Genomic DNA, 20,234 nt, shown 5'->3' with positions numbered 1-20,234 from the left:
ACACCTGATTTCAGAAATACTTAATCTTCAGAATTTGTCTTGTCTCCTGGGGGAGGGATCCAGTTCTGCCTTAATGGTAGGTATCCTCATACTTCTGGTTTCCATAAGCTGGAGCCCTTTACTATTTGTTCATTTTGGAAAATGTTCAGAGACTGTGGTGCATTTGTATATTGACTATAAATTGACTATATATTATTCTCCCTGGAAAGTATCTGTTAGGTATAGATAGGAATCCATAGTAATTCCTGAAACTACCATTGGCATTTGTGTCTTTTTCTTTCCTCAAATAGTGTATGGTTATAATGGTTCCATATTATGGCACACAGAGTTCTTCCTTATCTAAATCTATCTTCTGGAACTTTGAAATCTAGATGTGGTTGTAACCAGAAGAAACTTCCAAAGCCTCTTTGGTAGTACAGAAGCAGGCACTAAGCAGTGAGGAAGCTGGAAGAGTCAAAGACCTAAAGATACTGAGACTTGCAGTCCTGGCTCTTCTCCTATAATGGGAGCAGAGAGTGGTTGGTGATAACTCTAATGGGCAGCCTTTTCATGGCCACGGAGAAGGATGGGAGAAGCAGCTGAACATGGAGGACAGAGAGGTAACAGTACAAGCAGCAGCAGCTGAGGGGCTGGGCAGTGGGGGTAATGGGAGTAATCAGACAGAAACATGGGGTTTTATGTCCTGGGCAGCAAGAAGTAGAGGAAAGAGCCAGTGGTCCAAATGGTGTTGAGTGGCAGAGAGGGGAGATTATGGAAATGATGGACAGTGGGAGCATGGTGGAGAACTGGATGTCCTGGGGGAGCAGAGAAAGTAATAGTGGGGAAACAATGTGTATAGTACATCTGAACTTCAATACAAGAGAGCTCGCATGGCTGCTTGAAGATGGGGATCAGCCATACAGACCTTCATATTATACCCATGAGAATTGGAGGTATTAGTAAATGTTGTTGAATAAGTGCATGCATGTGTACACTTTCTACACTGGGTGTGTGTATGTTGGGGGGGCAGAGGGGTGTATCTATATGAAATGTGCATGAAGAACACTTTGAAGGCAGCATATGCAAAACTGAAGGCCTACTTGTTCTGCCTTAGGTCTTCAGCTGATGGCCTTTCCTATCCAGGATATCTGAGGAATAGTGAGGTTGAACTGAGTTTGGTTTCCACAGCCAGTGTAATAGAGACTCTTAAGTACCTGGTGATTACCTGGTAAAGGGCAGAGCAGGTGAGATACCAGTCAAAAGTCTGACTGGGTGAAAACCAGTTCTGGACAGTATGTCTGCATCAGCTTAGGCAGGGTCGGAGGACAGACAAAATCACAGGCTGGGAATTGTGCCCAGTGGGCCTGCAGAAGCTTAGCAGCCCCGTGGGTCCCCAGGAGTGCCTCCATCCTAAGGCGCATAGATCTGACAGTGCTGATGAGCACAGGTGGGATGGTGGGGTGGAGGGCACAGGGCTGGTATTTGCTCTCAACAGGCTCTATCTGTATGTCACAGCCAGTCACCACTGATAACAATGTGATCTGCTTACGACAGGGAAGGGCACAGTATATTTTAGAAAATTTTCCAATGACTATTTAAAATTCAAAGCCTCAAATGTTTTAAAGCTTTCTGGCAAACTCCCAAATGACTCATTCCCTAAGTATTCCAATGTTCTTTGCATCTGAAAAGTGTCTCCTATTTTCCAAAGTATATCAGTAAACATTATTTCTTATGATTTTTACAGCATTGTTCTGAGATGGGTAGCACTTGTGGATTTTGTGTTTTTGGTTTTTTGGTTTTCATTCACCTCCATTTTACATGGAAAAAATTTGTGGCACAGAGATTAAACAAACTGTTTAAAGTGATTTAGCTGGCTACTAGCAGGGAGGAAGGGGGCCCAGGAGCCTGAGTTTCAGTTCTTGGTGTGACAGGATAGTACAGAGCCATCAATTGCCTTTACTGGTGGTTGACTAAGATCCCAAAAGAGTGAGCCACGAAAAATGCCCAAGAAGAGATACAACCTGTTCTTTAGTGTTTTCACAGGGCTGCCTCTCCACTAAGAAATCTACTTTTCATGTGCACATAAGCATTCCATGTAGGCAATTTTGGTGTTAAGTCCTAAAGCTAAAGAAAATGAACATGTTTCGTTTTGCCTTTCCTTGAACAGTGGTTTGAAGTCCCTCAAACCTACCTCTCATTCTCAAAGAGGTTTTCGTTCTGCTCCCACAGTTCTGAGTATCCTTGTAGATACATTTGTGTCTCCTACCTTTCTTTGTCACGGACAGGAGTGAGATTCTGAGATTATCTTGAATTACTGGTGACAAAGAACAGAGAAAAAAGACACTTTTAAGAAATCAATTGGAAGATAATTTGGAAATCTAAGGAGATGCTTCAAGGATGAATCAGAGGAATCACAAAATCATTATTTAATTCTGGAATGAGTAGTGCATACCATTTATATATAGTATAAATGGATGATTTGTAAGACTCTGTTTTTCTGCAACATCATTAGCAATCCCAGAAGAACAAAAAAAAAAAAAAGGCAAGTTATTCCAGTATCTTTACAACCGCAACCTGACAGCATCCCTGTCAGGCCCATGGTGAGCAGAGAGCAGGGCTGTTAACCCATGCCGTGAGGCTGGGGTGGTTTAAGTTTGGAGGTGGCCAGGCAGGGTGACTTATGCTTTTTATTAGTGAGCCAAGTGAAGTGACTTGGTTAGAGGCTGTGAGGATGACCTCATCCCATTACATGCCAAGGCAGTTGTGTTCACATGAGCCAGGCTGCTATCCCCTAGCAACAGTCCATTTTCGAGTCTCATTCATAATTGAAGAGAGTGAGGGTAAATTTTTTTTTTTTGCCGATTGTAGGAGGTGGTTACATCAGATCTCCAGCGGCATACCAAAGCTCTCATACAATTGCAACTTAACAACTGTAGCCTAGTATTCTAACAAGATCTGTGTTACCTTGTGCAGTGCAGCTTTTAGGAGGGAGAAAAGAGGAGAATAGAACCACCTCCCAATCCAGAAAAGTGAATGCGAGAAACCTCGCTGCCTTCGCATCTGAGAGTGTCCGAAGAGACTCTGAGCTCACCTGACCAGACATGACTGCCACACAATACTTTCTCCTGGCCTTTCACAGCTGTCAGGGCCATCGAGCATCTCCTCTGGAGGAGAGATGCATTTAAAGGCAGAGCTATTGGAACAGTAGTCTCCTGTGATGGCGCTGCACATTGGTGAAATGACCTGGTTTTTTAAGTATCACTTAAATTCTGACATTCTGATTATCATTTTTACATTGGTGCAGGTGGTTCCAGAAAAGAGATCACTGAACACTGGGAGTGGCTTGAGCAGAATCTACTGCAGACACTCTCCATCTTTGAAAATGAGAACGACATCACCACTTTTGTGAGAGGAAAAATACAGGTAGTGGGGTTGTTGTTTTTTTTAACTTTTAATTGGAAATAAATTCAAACTTATGGAAAAGTTGTAAAAATAAGAACTGTAGAAGACAGAGACCTCTTACCCATATTCCCCAGTTGTCAACATTTTATCCTGTGTACTCTGTCATTTGTGTGTTCATCAACTCTCTATTTGAGAATAATTTTCCCCTACATCTTTCAGTGCATATTTTAAGGGTAGGGATGTTCTACTAAATAACAACACACAGTTATCACCTGTAGTAAATTTAACATTAGTACAATACTTTAATATTTGGCACATATTCCAATTTTGTTAAATGGCCCCATAGAGTCTTTTTAGCATTTTTTTTTCATTCCCTTGCAAGATCCACTCTGGGAAGCCATCGCATTAGCATTCATCTCTTTTGTCTCCTTCAGTCTGGAACATTTCTATAGCCTTTCTTTGTCTTTTATGACATGAACATTTCTAAGTATACATTTCTGTTGTTTGAATGGGACATTTTTCATGTGGGGTTTTGTCAGATACTTCCTATGATTTGGTTCAGCTTATACATTCCTGGATGGAACAATTCATACATGTTCTTGAGTCCTTTTAAGAGTATCATTTCTGGAGGCACGGAACACCCATCATTGATATCTGCCTCTCATTGGTGATATAAACCCAGCAAGGTGTTACCTCGTTTCTCCACTATAGTTACTAATTTTTCCTTTTCAAATAATGAACAATCTGATTTATTTTCTGTAGGAAAATACTTTAAAGCTATACATATATATCCTATTCCTTGATTTGGTATCTGTTTTTTTTTTTTCTGTTTTTTTTGTCTGAACCATCTTTTCTGTGATGGTTGATGGGAGGATGATGTTCCAGCCCCAGCATTCTCTCACATTTCCCAGTTGGCACCGATTGTTCTACTATAAACAAGAGGCTTCCCTCCATTCATTTATCTAGTTTTGATGTGGACTCAAGGATTCCTATGTTGTTCAGTTGTTTCTGTTTCTTTACTGGATTTAACTATTTTGGTCCTTACACTGACCCATGTGTAGCTAGAGGGAGTCGCTATTTGTAAGCCGCTCCTTGTCCTTGTGATATGCTGCCGTTACTTTTTTGAACACTACATTACTTTTGGTATAACAGAATATTCCAAACTCATCTTGTACCTTCCTTGTCCCAGTCCTGGAATCAGCCATTTCTTTCTATTTGCTTTCAGTTTTAGGCTCCTCCTCCTGTATGGCATTGTTAGTTTGATTTTGTTTTTTGAGTACAGAAAATAATAATATGCTTCTAAAAGTCACCATTCCTCAGAGTGTTTCTCCCTTCTGCATCCCTGTTCTCTTCAACCCCTTGTAGTTAACTAACTTCATTGTTATCTGCCTTATCCTTCCTGTGTTTCTTCTTGTAGAAGAAATAGGCACATAAGTGATTTTCTTGTTTCTCTTTAATTCTTATGCATAAGGCTTCATGTATATATGCTCCTCTGTATTTACTTTTTTCATTTAATAACTCCCAGGTGACAGTTCATAGAGAACATTCACATGTTGTTTTTTAAAAAAACATTTTAGTAGTTCACTTTTTATTTTGAAATAATTTTTTGATTTATAGAAGAACTGTAAAGACAGAGTAGAGAATTCCCAGAGACCCTACACTCAGCTTCTCTTAATATTAATATCTTATATAATATTTATGTTGCAAGGCACATGGTACGTTTATGAAAACTAAGAAATGAATGCTGACACAATATTGTGGACTAATCTGCAGACTACTTGGATTTTACCAGTTTTTCCCCTTCATATCCTTTTGTTATTCCGTGTTCCTCACAGCATTTATTTCCTCATTCTTTTTTACAGCTCCATGTTATGTGTGTGTTCACAGATAATTCGGCATGCTCCTGTGCTTGAACATTTAAGTAGTTTCTAATGTTTCACAAATGTAAAGAATGCACTCTCTCTCATGGTCTTGCAGTGTGTGTATGTAGTTTTGTACTGTGAGGTGTATCTTTATGATCAACTGGTAGACGTGAGATTGCCAGATCCAAGGGTAAATGCATGTGTCAGCTTTGCTGAATATTGCCAAATTCCCTCCTTAGGGTTGAACCATTTTACACTCCCCTTGGCATGTATGCAAACGCCTGTCTCTGCACAACTTTGTCTGCAAGGTGAAGATAAATATTTTAGTGTTGTTTTAATTTGTATTTATATCATTTATGAGTGAAGTTGAATATTTTTTCATATATTTAATGGCTATTTTTATATGTCAGTTTATAGAGCATCTGCTCATGTCTTTTGCCCATTTTTCTATGGGACTTTTGGTCTTTTTTCTTCTTTTTTTAATTTTTGAAGGTCCCTTTTATACAAAACCATTAGGCTTTTATCAGTGATACAGTTTATAGATATATTTCCTGAGTTTGTCACTTGTCCTTTGGGTTTGCTCATGATAGTTTTTGCCATGGAAAGTTTCAATTTCTTCTTTAGTCAAAATTAGGTAATATGTCTGAATTTTTAGTTATAGTTAGAAAACCTTTCTTTACAAAATGGTGGTTTTCCAACTCCAGCATTCTCTCACATTGACCAGTTGGTGCCTATTATTCTAGTATAAACAAGAGCTCTCCCTCCATTTATTTATCAATTTTTTTTAATTTTGGTATCATTAATCTACAATTACATGAGCATCATTATGGTTACTAGACTCCCCCCATCATCAAGTTATCAATTTTTGATAAGAACTCATGGTTAAGGAAGAATGGTAGGCAGTGTGCTGACAGTTTGCTCTTCTTTCAAATGCCACAGAATGGCCAATTTTTATTTTATTTATTCTACTTTACCAAACTTTTACATGAACATGTAATTTTATGATCAGAAAGTAAAAAAAGACAATTCGAAGGGAATGTCATTCTCTTTGGGGTCTGATACTTTTGAAGGAGATAGCTGAGTGTCACATGGACCCCAGGAGACTAGTGAGGGCTGAGCCGTTGGGGGAGCGCACAGCACACTGCCTCTCACCACTCCCACTCCCACCCCTTACAGGAATGATTCATCACTGCTCTAAGATTGGTGACTTACATTTCTACTCTGTCCTTGTTAAAGAGATTAGAAAATTAGCAAAGAGGATAAAAATGAGAGGGGGATTCATAGGAAAAGATCAGAAGGAGACGGCAGTTTCCAAACAAAAAATCATTCTTGAATAATTGAAAGTTGTTTCACTGATAAAACGAATTGATTTTATAACATCTTCATTTTATTTCTAAGTCAGTTATCTGAATTTCTTGGAAGCAGTGTAAATGGAGAGAGTCTCAGGATTCCTCATTTAATCATGCAGGAGGGCCAGCATGAAACGGGGCCGTCAATGAGGGCAGGAAACAGGGACATAAAGCACCTTCTCTCTCCTGGAGCCACTATTGAGGTTCTCGGTTTCCTTTTCCTCCCTCAAATGTTATCATCTTTGGGAAATAAGTACAAATAAAGAGCTGCAGGAAGGAACTGAAGCATAGGAGTGATAAGAGCTAGGGGGTGGGTGAGGGTGAGGTTGGATAACAGAAAATAAATCAAGGACCAATTACGTCAAATAGAATATTCCATTCTTGTCACCATTTCCATTATACTAAAAATGTCGGATTTAATTCCCCTGAAACCAGTTATGAAGAAGGAATTGCTGTTAATGCAATTATGTGTGAAAGAATGTCATTCATGTGAAAATGAATAAGTTTAAGCATTCATAGATTGTGCAATAATGGAGGGAACCACCAAATGCATTTCTTTTGAGACCTAATTACCTTTATAAGTTATAAATGTAATAATTAATCACAGAGGCAACTATAATCCAAACACCATAGATAACACTTGTGTATTTCTTTCTAGATTTGTAAAACACATTTTTTTTTTAGTCACTGTCCATCAGCATAGTAAGATGTTGTAGAATCATTACTTGTCTTCTCTGTGTTGCACAGCCCTCCCCTTTCCCCCACCCCCCACATTATACATGCTAATCATAATACCCCCTTTCTTCTTCCCCACCCTTATCCCTCCCTACCCTCCCATTCTCCCCAGTCTCTTTCCCTTTGGTAACTGTTAGTCCATTCTTGGGTTCTGTGATTCTGCTGCTGTTTTGTTCCTTCAGTTTTTCTTTTGTTCTTATACTCCACAGATGAGTGAAATCATTTGGTATTTGTCTTTCTCCACTTGGCTTATTTCACTGAGCATAATACCCTCTAGCTCCATCCATGTTGTTGCAAATGGTAGGATTTTTTTTCTTCTTATGGCTGAATAATATTCCATTGTGTATATGTACCACATCTTCTTTATCCATTCATCTGTTGATGGACACTTAGGTTGCTTCCATTTCTTGACTATTGTAAATAGTGCTGCGATAAGCATAGGGGTGCATCTGTCTTTTTCAAACTGGAGTGCTGCATTCTTAGGGTAAATTCCTAGAAGTGGAATTCCTGGGTCAAATGGTAAGTCTATTTTGAGCATTTTGAGGAACCTCCATACTGCTTTCCACAATGGTTGAACTAAGTTACATTCCCACCAGCAGTGTAGGAGGGTTCCCCTTTCTCCACAACCTCACCAACATTTGTTGTTGTTTGTATTTTGGATGGTAGCCAACCTTACTGGTGTGAGGTGATATCTCATTGTGGTTTTAATTTGCATTTCTCTGATTATTAGCCAAGTGGAGCATCTTTTCATGTGTCTGTTGGCCATCTGAATTTCTTCTTTCAAGAACTGTCTGTTCAGCTCCTCTGCCCATTTTTTAATTGGACTATTTGCTTTTTATTTGTTGAGGTGTGTGAGCTCTTTATATATTTTGGATGTCAACCCTTTTGTCTTGCTGTTTTAATTTTTTCTCTTTGATTAATTATAAGGTTGAACATTTTTTTATGTTTGCTAAGTAAATTTTCTCCTTTTAGTGAATTACCTGTCAGTGTCCTTGGCTTATTTAAATTTATATTGGACATCCTAAATATTTGGATATAGTGATTTTCCAAGGATATGTAGAGCTGTTACCTAAACAGGGGTGTCCTATTTTATATCATATAAAACCTGTAGAATGTATCAGAACAAGACATCCTATCCCTTTGCTCCACCATCCAGTCCACCTGTTTACACAGTTACAGCAAATTAAGAAGAGGTTTCAAATTCTTGACTCTCTCTTTTCTTAAAGGTGGGAAAGTTGAAAGTGGAACTTGATGGGGACTATTATCCTTATTGCAAATATTAGTTGGCAAGGCCTGGTCTGTTGACATTAGTGTATTAGGCACCACAGTGTTTCAGAGCAATGTTTCTCAGTTCAGTATGCTCATAAATCCTCTCATATATAAAACCATTTTCTTTTTAAAATTTAAATAAGCATTTTAGAAATGTGTTCAGTACATCTTCAGATATCATAGTCTAAACTTAATGTTTTCCTCTCAAAACATGTGGGTATCATTTGGTTTGTTATATATCACTCCCTTCTAATATTCTCCTTATTGTGATGTTAGGAAACAGACCTGCTACCTATGTACACAGGAGAAGGGCAAACAGTAGCCCACATGAAGGTCTCCAGGGTGACTCTGAACTGATCAGCCATTGAAATTGCCTAGGGACACAACTGCTGCTTATTAGTGGGTTCTACTCAACCACTTTGATCTATTCGTTTATTGCTTCTTATATATTTTTCTGATATCCCTCTAAAGGCATTGATAACTTTGAAATGTCACATGAGCTACATATATTTACCATCCCAGGTTTTTCCCATCCCCCTTCTCTCTGAATTGGATTCTTCCCCTCTAACACAGAGGTCCTGTGCCCTCACACTGCCTCCTGGTTGCCCAAAGTTCCCTAATCTGGCATGCTACCAAAGCCTGCTCACTCCTGAGATAACCTAGGTCCAAAGCAGATCTCCCCTACCCTCCAGCAAACTCAACCATCTCTATACTGTCAGTGGAAGTATATCAAAAGCAATTAGAGGAAGCAACTTTTTCTTAGTCCTCAGAGAAGTACATTAAGATTTCAGTGCCAGCCATACAGTCCTTCTGCATGACAAAAGAACAGGAGCTGGCCACTTGGCACTTAATTTCTCAAGGGTTGCTAACTCCTGAACAATTTTAGATTTAAAAATCTTCAACTCTGGCAGACACAATAAAGACTAAGATATGGCCCCTTAGGATACATTCTAATTTGGAAAGACAGCAATAATAATTTTCAATGAATATCTTTCAGGTGCTAACTACTAGTGATAAAAAACATTCAAGATATTATCTTTATCTTTTGGAACGTATGTTTTGTAGCAGAGGAACAGATACACAAAATGTTGCCAGTGAACATATAAATTGAGAGAACATATTGATGAGAAGGCTTAGTCTTCATTAGGATTGGGCCTGTTTCACAGGGAATGATATTTACGCAGAACCTGGCAAGGTTGATCTGGGCAGATGAAGAAGGGGTTTTATGTCATGACATGCAGGTTGGACTTTTTCCCTCCTTCACTGACAGCTTATGGGCATTTTAAAGATGGGAATGCTACAGTCAGATTTCTGTGTCAGAAAGTGGCCATAGAAAACATGGAAGAGAGTGTGAAGACTCCTGATGGCATGCCAGTTGGGAAGCTATTGTAATCATTCTTGGACTACGTAGGGGGGCTTAATTTTCCTGTTGGAATAGGGTGGAGATTTGCCTTAGGATTGTGTTTCCACACTAAGCCCATTGTTTGCTGTTCAATTTGTTGCTTACGTGTTTGTTTCTTACTAGAATTGAACGGTGATGGAGATTACAGAAAACAAAAGCCCTCCCTCCTGCCGTCACTCCTTCTTACCTCAACTGCTGGTGACAGGGGTGAAAGCTCTGGTGATGAAAATAGAATTTAGGAAATAATTTCCATTCCTAAAGCATAGAGAGTCATCAGTACTTAATAGCTGGGAGAAGGTTCACAAAGAAGTGGAATTTAGGTCAGACTTTGGGGCTTGGTAGGATTAATGAGACGACAGCAGTCTGACTGTAGATATTAGGCACACAGAGTGGCAGGACCATGGGCGAGAAAATGGGAAAGCACATAAATGGCACTGAAGACCTGAGGGTGCCTCGGACTGGCTGGGGCAGAATTACTGATGGGGAATTTCAGTTGCATGTAGTACAGTGAAATAAAAGGTTGCAATGTTGTATCCAAATGACACATGGTCTAGAATTTTGGATTTTATACGTGTAGTAGTAGGGAAGATAAATTTGTAGGAAACATCCGGGATGTACTGGAAGCATAAGAGTCCAAAGACAGGAATTTTAGGTATGAGACAGTTGCAATTTTCTATCATTGGCATGTAGAGATGTCAGTCACATCAAGGAGAACCCGAAAGGTAACGTTGTCCAGTTTCACAGAGACAGGCAGTGATGCTGTTGGGATATGAACCCAAAACTGCCGTGCCCAAAAGCTCATGCTATTCCAGGGCTACCTTAAGATCAGAGAAGATCAACACAAGGTGAGAGGGATTCGATGATTCCAAAGTCAAAGGTGACATTAAAGGGAGCATTTTCCATCAAGAGATACAGGTAGAAGCCAGTTTTCAGGAATTGGATAATAATGAAATAGTCTCTCAAGCTACTGTAATGATTAAACAGTAGGTGAAGCCAGTTACTTGCTATGCAAATACTTCTTTTTTTGTTGTCCAGTTGACCAAAAATTGTGAATCTAATACGATTTTTGTTCTCCTGGTTGCCCCTTTTCTGCTCAAATGGTTTCTTGTTCCTTTTTTCTGGGTTCCCTGATATTATTCATGGCCCTAAGACATGGTTTGTGGCCACTGGTCAGTTAGTGACATGCTAACTAGTCTTTCATTCCTCCCTTGTCCATTCATGATGATTTTTTGTTGAGTTTTGAGAAAAGCAGGAATAGACCTTTGGAACAATTCCATCATAATAAGCTGAGAAAAGAAGCAGTATCCCTAGCAAAATCTTTACATCTCCTGATCTGTAAAATAAAACCACAGGCTTCATTCTCATTTATTAAGAGATCTTAATAAAAAGATTAGCACCCACAAAGAGATAATAACATCTATGTTGTTATTTGAAAATCTTTTAGTACACAGATGCTGCTTGGTCGCTGGCTTTGAAAATAATCTGTCAACTTTTAAAAAATTTTAGCCTTGGAAATTGTTTTTTTCTTCCTTTCCAATATGTACAGCATACAAAAAAAAAGAAAAAGAGCTCGCAGATCTCCTCACACTAATGCCAGTTGTGGGTTTTCTGTTTTATCCCTACCTAGGGCATCATTGCAGAGTATAACAAAATCAATGATGTGAAGGAAGATGACGACACAGAGAAGTTTAAAGAAGCTATTGTGAAATTCCATAGGCTGTTTGGGATGCCTGAGGAAGAGAAACTCGTCAACTACTATTCCTGCAGCTACTGGAAGGGAAAGGTTCCCCGTCAGGGTTGGATGTACCTCAGTATTAACCACCTTTGTTTTTATTCTTTTCTCATGGGACGGGAAGGTAAGTTGTCTAGAATTTCAGAGGGAAGCTTTGCAAAGTCTACTGAGGTGTTTGCTCTGAGCTCATAAGCCACATCAAAATATCAAAAATAAATCTGTAACTCTGACTGGGTTAACGCTGTGTCTTAACAATTTAGCAAGAGAATTCAGTTACCTTAAGTTCAATATTTGTAAAAAAAAAATATTGGTCATTAAGTAATAAGGATTCACCAAAGTTATAATTAATTTATAGACATAGACTCAACTCCATAATAATTACAAACTCAGAATTTATGTGATCTGAATTCGCTTCTCAAAACTAACAAACAAAACAATAATCAGTTTGGGCACACAACTCAGAGGAGTTCAGGGAGATTGCAGGGTCGGGTGAGAGACGGCAGGATCGGGGAAGGATTTCAAGGACCCGGGTGTTGACACAGCATTGTTCCCTGTGCTCAGCCAAGCTGGTAATCCGGTGGGTGGACATCACTCAGCTTGAGAAGAATGCCACACTGCTTCTGCCTGACGTGATCAAAGCGAGCACAAGGTCCAGTGAACATTTCTTCTCCGTATTTCTCAACATCAATGAGACTTTCAAGTTAATGGAGCAGCTCGCCAACATAGCCATGAGGCAACTCTTAGACAATGAGGGATTCGAGCAAGATAGATCCCTGCCCAAACTGAAAAAGAAATCTCCTAAAAAAGTGTCTGCTCTGAAACGGTAGGTGACAGAGACCAAACCCGACAGACTTTAGAAACAAGAAACCCAGCCTTTGTTTATGAATTTTAACCTTGCCGAGCGACTTCAAGGGTTCCTGACACTTTTCTGGGTATTGATGCAAAACTGGGAGAGACTCCCTGAGGTGCTCACAGCTCAGTAAGTGAGGCAGCCAGGGCCAGCTCCCACACAGTGATGGGAACTCTGTGCCCTGTGAGCAGAGGGCCGTGGCTGTGCACCCAGCAGGACGCGCGGAGTGGGAAGAAAGGCCTCGGTGGAGGCTGCTTGCAGCCGGACTCTCAAGAGGTAGTGGGCGTTACTGTGCAGACTCGGCAGGGCGGGTATTCGGGCAGAGGGAATAACACGATGGAGGAAGTACAGGGGTAACACTCAGAGGGAAGCAAGTCTGTCACATGTCCGGCAGGAGCCAGGGCTCAGGTGAGGAGAGGCTGAGAGAAGCCTGCAAGTCCAGCTGGGGAAGTCGAGCTAGAGAGAGTAAGGGGAAATGGATGCTCCTAAGTGTCAGTGTGTGTGTGTGGAATTGCCCCAAACTGAGATGGGGAAAGAGAGAAGCAGGGCATGTCTGAGGGATGTGAGAGCTCAGTTTTGATCACGTGGAGTTGAGTTGCCTGGAGGACATCTCCTTGGAGATCGGACCAGTAACTGATGTGAAACTGGAACTCACTGGTGTACGTCTCTTAGTTGGAACGTGACCAGAGGGCACTGCAGTTAAGGTGTCTTTGGTGATTTGAGACATGTTTCAGTAGAGGGTGGAGGATGAAAAGTGGTACAGCAATGTGTTAAATAGCAAATGAAAGGCAAGTAAATGGGGTTAGGAAGTGTGGGCTGCTTCTTCAAGCAATTCAGAGGCAAAGGAGGGAGGGGGGATTGCTCTTTTAGAATGTACAAGATGTGAACATAGGATAGAATGGGAAGAGTCTGCTGATGACGATAGGTGCAAGGACAGGAGGGGGCACAGAGATAAAGCTATAAGAAAACAAATAATTTTTAAAGTGATATCTTCTGGGGCATAGAAAAGAATTCTTATGTGTGCTGGTTCCTCTCTGAAACAGGGAAAGGGAGTAAGAGAAGGTGAGGATGGAGGTTGTTTTGGAGGTAGAAGGGAGGGAGCTGGAGGGAGCTGCTGCCTTATAGCCTGTCCCTGCTCTGGGAAGCCAGAAGCTAGACCACCAAAGGGCTGAGGTAAGGTAGAGCTTGAAGGGAGAGGTTAAAACAACATGTATGGTGAGCAGGGAAAAGGAACTTATTCGGGGAAGACTGTCGTCAAACAGAGGAGCAGGCTGAAGTCAGAAACCCTAGCTGCCCCAGAGGTGGGGTGTTCCTGTGTTTTAGGCAGTCTTGTCCATTTATGGCAGACAGTGACAGCCAGTGGATTCATGAAGCTTGTTTGGATTCTCATTAGGTCTTTCTTAAAAGTTAAGACAATGGAAGTGGCTCTGAATCAGCATAAATATAATCATCTCTTTAGAAATTATTATATTCTTTTAGAAAACAAATGACTTTCCTGTCTAGGCCTAGTGTTCCTAAGATTCTTTAACATTTACAGATATTGATTGCAAAATGTCTACATGAGGGATCTAAACATATTAAAATAATTTTATTATGCTTTTGGGTCATAGGGAGTTAGCTGCTTCAATAGAAAGCAGAGAAGGTAGGGGTAAGTCTGGCAAGATTGAGAAGGGGAAAGACAGGCTGCGGGACCTCCACTGCTACATCTCTTAGAAGGTGTTGAAACATTTCTGTCGCGTGAGGTGAGTTGTGATTATTGCTTTCCAGTGACCTTGATGCCAGGGCCAAGAGCGAGAGATACCGTGCACTTTTCCGGCTGCCCAAAGATGAAAAACTGGACGGCCACACAGACTGCACCCTCTGGACACCCTTTAACAAAATGCACATTCTGGGGCAGATGTTTGTGTCCACAAATTACATCTGCTTCACCAGCAAGGAGGAGAACTTGTGTAGCCTCATTATCCCACTCCGTGAGGTAAGTGTCAGGTGAAAACGGATGTTCTGAAAGTTTCACTTGTAGCACTCTTCTGTGAGTCAGGAATACTTTTACCAGCAACTGATTGGCTTTTAACTGTGGGTGATCTTGGTGTTTCTTTGATGGCACCTGCCTCCTTTCCATGTGTTCTCATTGCTCCGTGAGTGTGGGGCCTGGGAGAGCTCTCCCAGAGGCAGCCTCGTGATTTAACATGGACATTTTGTTGTGGCTCAGGTTTGGTGAGGCCAACTGGTCAGATGACTGCCATTGGAAAGACAGCCTGTCACGTTCACAGGTTCCCCAAGAGGGGCCGTGGGGCCACATGGGGAAGCACCGGGGCTGGTCAGCAGGCACAGGGAACAGGATAGATGTGGGCAGGAGCCTTTATTGTGGTTTCTCTGGGAAGAAACAGTCCAGGAAGGGTAAGCAGGTTTAGGAGTGGCTAGTTTGACTAATTTCAGCAGGCTTTGCAGCATAAGGGCTGCCCCTAGTTATCTGGTTTCTGTCTCTGGAGTTATAAAGGCAGGTGAACAGTGGCCCAGAGTGTGAAAACTAGATTACGAAGGTGGTTGGGGTGTGAGCTCTGCACTGGTCGGTTTGTATGTGAAAGGCCTGCTCACAGGTGTGTCTTTCCTGTCACCAGGAGTTGACTTACTCTGGGAGGGGTGGTCCTACCAAGGTCAGCAAGGCCCCTAGATGTCAAAGCATCACAGAAACTAGAAAATGTGGTTATTACACTTGGCTCCAGCTTGGTCTGAAGGAACTAGTCTAGGTTGTTTGGATCTGGTCTGCCAATTCCCTGCATTTAGAAGCACCTGGGCTGCTGGCCACAGTGGCAGATTTCTGAACCTACCTCAGGTCTTCTGAATCTGTAAGTTTTGGAATCTGTATTTTAATAAAGTCCCAAGGTGATTCTCATGCACAGTAATGACATTGCACATTGTTAGTCTTTAAACATTTTTATTGTGTCCAGGATTAAGGTGGGTCCTGTCATGTCTGCACAGGGATGGGTTTTCCTCATACTTGTATGGCAGCCTTGCAGTGAGGTTTGGGGTAGAGCAGGAACTCCAGGTTAGGATGTCAAGGGCTGGCTGCAGTTTCCAACTTGACAACCTACAGCCTACCATACCATGGTCTTTTTCTGTTTTTGCCCAGAGAAAATACCTTTATTATACAGGGATTTTCCTACATATATACAATGGGTTAAATTTTTGCACAGGGTGTTAAATGTAGAACTGTTGAAATTGATGACCACAAGGTTCCTATTGATAATCAGATAATAGATTTTGTTCCCATTGATAACTACATAGTTAACCAGTCTTATCTGTATTTAAGAGAATGAAATACATGTCTTCCCCTTCTTTGGAGACATGTGGAATAGAAAAATGGAAGCCAAAAGCATGTAGGCTACATTTGAATCCAGCTGTGCTCACACAGAAAAGACAAGTGGATTTCCCTGTCAGCATGGTCTTTTTCTAGAAGTTGAAATGGTTAGAAGCTTTGGCTATCTAACCAAGATTGTCCCTTTGTTAAGATTCCCGATAGTAAAGGATTCAGGTGTCCCTCTGCCTTCTTTTCTTAAAACATTTATGTGAGCCAATTTTCTTTATTTTCTAATTTTAAGAATAATGCACTTTCTCACTGAAAATTTATAAAAATACAGCCTAATGAAAAGAAAACAAAATTCATCCCTAGTCCCCTAGAACCCATCATTCAAAGACAGCTACATGTAACATTCTGCTGTATGACTTAGTAGGCTTTTTCTGTACTTTGTTATGTATATATCATTTCTGTTATTTAGTCATTAAACAGGGAATTTTTACTTTTTACTTACTTACCTTAACACTGAGTATATATTAAACTTTTCCTCTTACCATTAAATGTTCTTCTATAGTGTGATTTTTAATGACTGCATATTATACCATTAAATGGATATATAGAATTTATTTATTCAGTAACCTAGAGTTAGACCTTTGCATGGTCTTTAGCTTTCTCCCTGTCATATGTATAATTTTCCTGACATTAGTATTTCCTAGAAGTAGAATTGGTGGATCAAAAATAAGGCAACATGTTAGGCAATTAACATAGTTCTCCTTTTTTTTTAGGATAAGCTAATACAAAGAATGTATTATGGCATTTTTTGAGGCCTGGATAAATTGTGGGGGGTGACTTCCAAGATGGATAATTCAACAGTACTTACATTTTGCCCTGAAATGCATTTCAGAACTTTTTCAGCAAATTTACCTTTTTCGGTAAACTTAATTTTACTGTTACTAAACTTACTTTTATTCATCAAGTACTGTTTGAATGTAATAAAACAGAGTCACCCTGAAGGGGTAGGGAAACCCACTGAGGGACTGAGAATGCACTTCGGATGTGCCATTTACGAATTTGAGTGTGTCATCACTGTTTATCCCGAGGGAAACGAGGAGCAGAACAGGGCTGGAAGCTGTGTCAAGGTCTGCTTTCCTGTTCACCAGCTTCAGCTAGCTGTTCACATTTTAGTGTGATTTTCCATACAATAGGGAGAGCACAGGCAAATGGAGAGAATGGAATTGATTTCCCTGCCCATCTTTTGTTTTCCCTAACAGAGAGTAGAGCAGAGATAATTCAGTCATACTGCAGGGTTAAACAGAGGAGGGATGGTAGTGGAGGTGACATTTTGAGGTGAAGTCTGGTGTGGTTGGTGGATGAGCCTTAAAGAAATGCTCTGGGAGACAGCGGTTCCCTCCCTTTAGCCTGGTGAATCCCTGAGATATATTAATGCTCGATCCCTAACCCCAACTAATGGAAGAAGCAATGGACTTGATGTAATTGTTATTATGTTTAGGTAACCATCACAACAGAAAAGCAGTGGGGCAGGGCTCCTACCCTCCACCCTCCACCCAGACTCTGTTTGAGTAGAGTGGTCTCTCTGTGTACTGGGTTCCTTTCAGAAAGAAGTTAAGTGATTGATCTGCAGGAGCCTCTATGGGAAATGTTAGGGGTCACTTTTAGGACTGTATAAACTGGAAATTGTTTTACTTAAGTTTTTATAAATGAGCTGAAATATTGCCTGGAGATTGTTAGCATATATTCCATACACAAGCTTAATAAGGTACACCAAATCAACAGATGTTCAGTGTTTACACAGAAGCAAATGACTACAGATTTTGAAAAGGCAGCAGAGCAGGAGGATAAAGTGAGCTGATTAGGTTCCTCACTAGATAGAGATTCCAGATGAAATCTTTATTTTTAATCATAAGGTACCTTGTAAATGTTCCAAAATCAGTCCCAAGATTTGATTAAATTCCAGTTTATTTTATAACCAGGTTGGTGATGAAAATGTGTGTCATTAAACAATTAGAACACATAATTGTAGCTGTTACCCTTTTCTGGTGGCACAAAACATATGGCATAGAATTCTACTAGCACTCATTTGTCAGTGGAAAATATTATGTGACCTGTGTGAGCATTCATATGTTTTTTGTGGCCACTTTGTGGGTATTTTTGTATTAGTGATCCAGCTGGGTAAATGACGTTCCACTTTGACATTATCAAGATCCACCTGGCTACCTGAATTTTAGGCACAGAACTGGAAATTTTGGTTCCCTTGGCATTTGTCATTTAGTCTCAGACACCTGGTAACCAAAGGAATCAGAAAAAAAATCTGTCGTAAAGAAGGAAGCTGTGAGCCTGTGTAGCACACCTCAGGTGTCAGTACTCTTTTCATGATAGATTCTTTTCAAGTGTTCTTTTCATGATAAAGACATTGTTTGTTTTTCTGTTTCTCTAGCTTTTTTTGAATGAGGGGAAAAACATTTCTGTACAGCTCCAGGTATCTCAGGGAATTCCTTTAAAAATATATAAATATACAGCTAATTGTATGTTTGTATAAAATCTGTGAGTGAAACCCAGGTCCCGAAGCTTCTGCCTTTATGGACCCCAGGCGACCCGTGTTATTCTAGGGGCTGTGCAACTTTCTAAGCAGCTCCAATAGGTTTCCTCACTTTAAGGAGGAGTAGAAGTTTTTAAAGCTCTGCTTTGGAGAAATGTATTTCCCATAAAAAGACTGATGAAGAGGTTGAAATTGAACCTTCTAGACTGCTTACAGATGGAAATGAAAATGAAGAGAGGAAGAGAAACTTAACTTTAAGCAGATACCCTAGAACTGCTGCAAGCAAACCATTTATCTCAAGCTGGCCTTGAGATGGTTTTCCTAATGAGCTAAAGAAAAAAGTTTTAATGCATTTATCCTGGTTCCCAGCTGATGAAAATCCTATGATAACCACCAAATATATGTCTTCAGTTCAGAGCTAAAATGGATGTGCCCCTTTCTTACTTTTTCTCCCATGAGGTAGACTCAACTTCAACAGGTACGCACACGCACACAGTCAGCCAGTGCAGATAAGGTAGTGAAGCTGTTTACATCCTGTCTCTTCAGAATTAAGCCTTTAGAACTTTGCGGTAGGAGGTAAAGGATGCAAAGCGCTGGGGTCTACAGGAGACATTTGAAGGATTGGTGGTGTTCTGAACCATCCCATTAAGCTCAGTGAAAGGAGTGAATGTCAAAGGTTTCTTTCTCTTATGGATAATGCAGCAGCTGGGAGTCCTATTTCTTATTGTTCTATGAAATTTTAATGAAAATCCAAGAATTCCTTCACAGCAAGGTTTTCAGCCTTGGCACTACAGACATCTTGGGCTGCATTTTGTCAGGGGCTATCCTGTGCTCTACAGGATGTTTAGAAGCATTCCTGGCCTCTACCTAATAGATGCCATGGTACTGTCCACTTGGAACAACCAAATACTGCCTCTAGATGTTGCCAGGTGTCTCCTGGGGGCAAAATTACTCCCAACTTAAAACTACTGATTTAGAAAGACAAGCAAGATGATTCCATCTTCTCTATGAGCTCCAGTTGGATTGGCTATGAGCTGTTTTATTTTAATGCAACAGTATCAAAGAATCTCAGTTTGCCTCAGTAAATGTGGGTGGTTCCTGCAGAATGTAAAAGTCCCATGCTCCTTCTTCAGTGTTCCTCAGGCTGTTTTCAAAGTAATGCTTTGTTTCATGTTTCTTTTCAGGTGACAATTGTGGAAAAGGCAGACAGCTCCAGCATCCTCCCTAGTCCTTTATCCATCAGCACTCGAAACAGGATGACCTTCCTATTTGCCAATTTGAAAGATAGAGACTTTCTAGTGCAGAGGATCTCTGACTTCCTGCAGCAAACAACCTCCAAAATATACTTGGACAAAGAGTTTTCAGGAAGCTACAACAGCTCAGATGATGAGGTCTGTGGAAGACACTTACGGGTGTTTTTGTTCATATTCTTACTCTACTCTGAAGTGTTCACCTCCTTGTCCCTTTTGTTTGATCTTCAAGCTTTGCAGATGTACTGAGATAAACCACCAACCCTGACACCCACACCAGTGTTCTCAGCAATGTGTCATTTAGATTTCATGGTGCTTGTATTTGGGATTACAGTGCTGGAAAAACCTTATAGACCATCTGGTTCTAACCCTCTTATTTTACAGTGGAAGAAAGTATTAAGTAATTTGTTCTGGTTACACAGCAGGTGACTCTGGTCCATGTAGCCACACTAGTGAGAATGGTGCAGAGGTCACTAAAGGAAGTCTCGAACCTGAAATACAACATCATCATGGTGATTTGATTATGATAAAATATATATTGTGTCCCTGTTG

The 20,234-nt window shown here is 40.5% G+C and overlaps 1 protein-coding gene across 2 annotated transcripts in view; it reads left to right on the top strand.

Annotated features, from left to right (window-relative positions):
• The window catches only part of TBC1D9 (TBC1 domain family member 9), a 135,234-nt gene that overhangs the window by 73,012 nt on the left and 41,988 nt on the right, over positions 1-20,234 (top strand). For both annotated transcript variants that reach the window (XM_036931229.2, XM_036931289.2), the window contains exons 3-7: positions 3,284-3,402; positions 11,626-11,854; positions 12,292-12,553; positions 14,348-14,555; positions 19,617-19,823. In XM_036931229.2, the coding sequence (XP_036787124.2) occupies positions 3,284-3,402; positions 11,626-11,854; positions 12,292-12,553; positions 14,348-14,555; positions 19,617-19,823 (1,025 nt within the window). The remainder of the gene's footprint in view (positions 1-3,283; positions 3,403-11,625; positions 11,855-12,291; positions 12,554-14,347; positions 14,556-19,616; positions 19,824-20,234) is intronic.

This window comes from Manis pentadactyla, chromosome 5, assembly GCF_030020395.1.
Source record: "Manis pentadactyla isolate mManPen7 chromosome 5, mManPen7.hap1, whole genome shotgun sequence".
Classification (NCBI taxonomy): Eukaryota; Metazoa; Chordata; class Mammalia; order Pholidota; family Manidae; genus Manis; species Manis pentadactyla.
The sequence above is the reverse complement of the archived record's forward strand: the minus strand, read 5'-3'. Positions and strand labels throughout refer to the sequence as shown.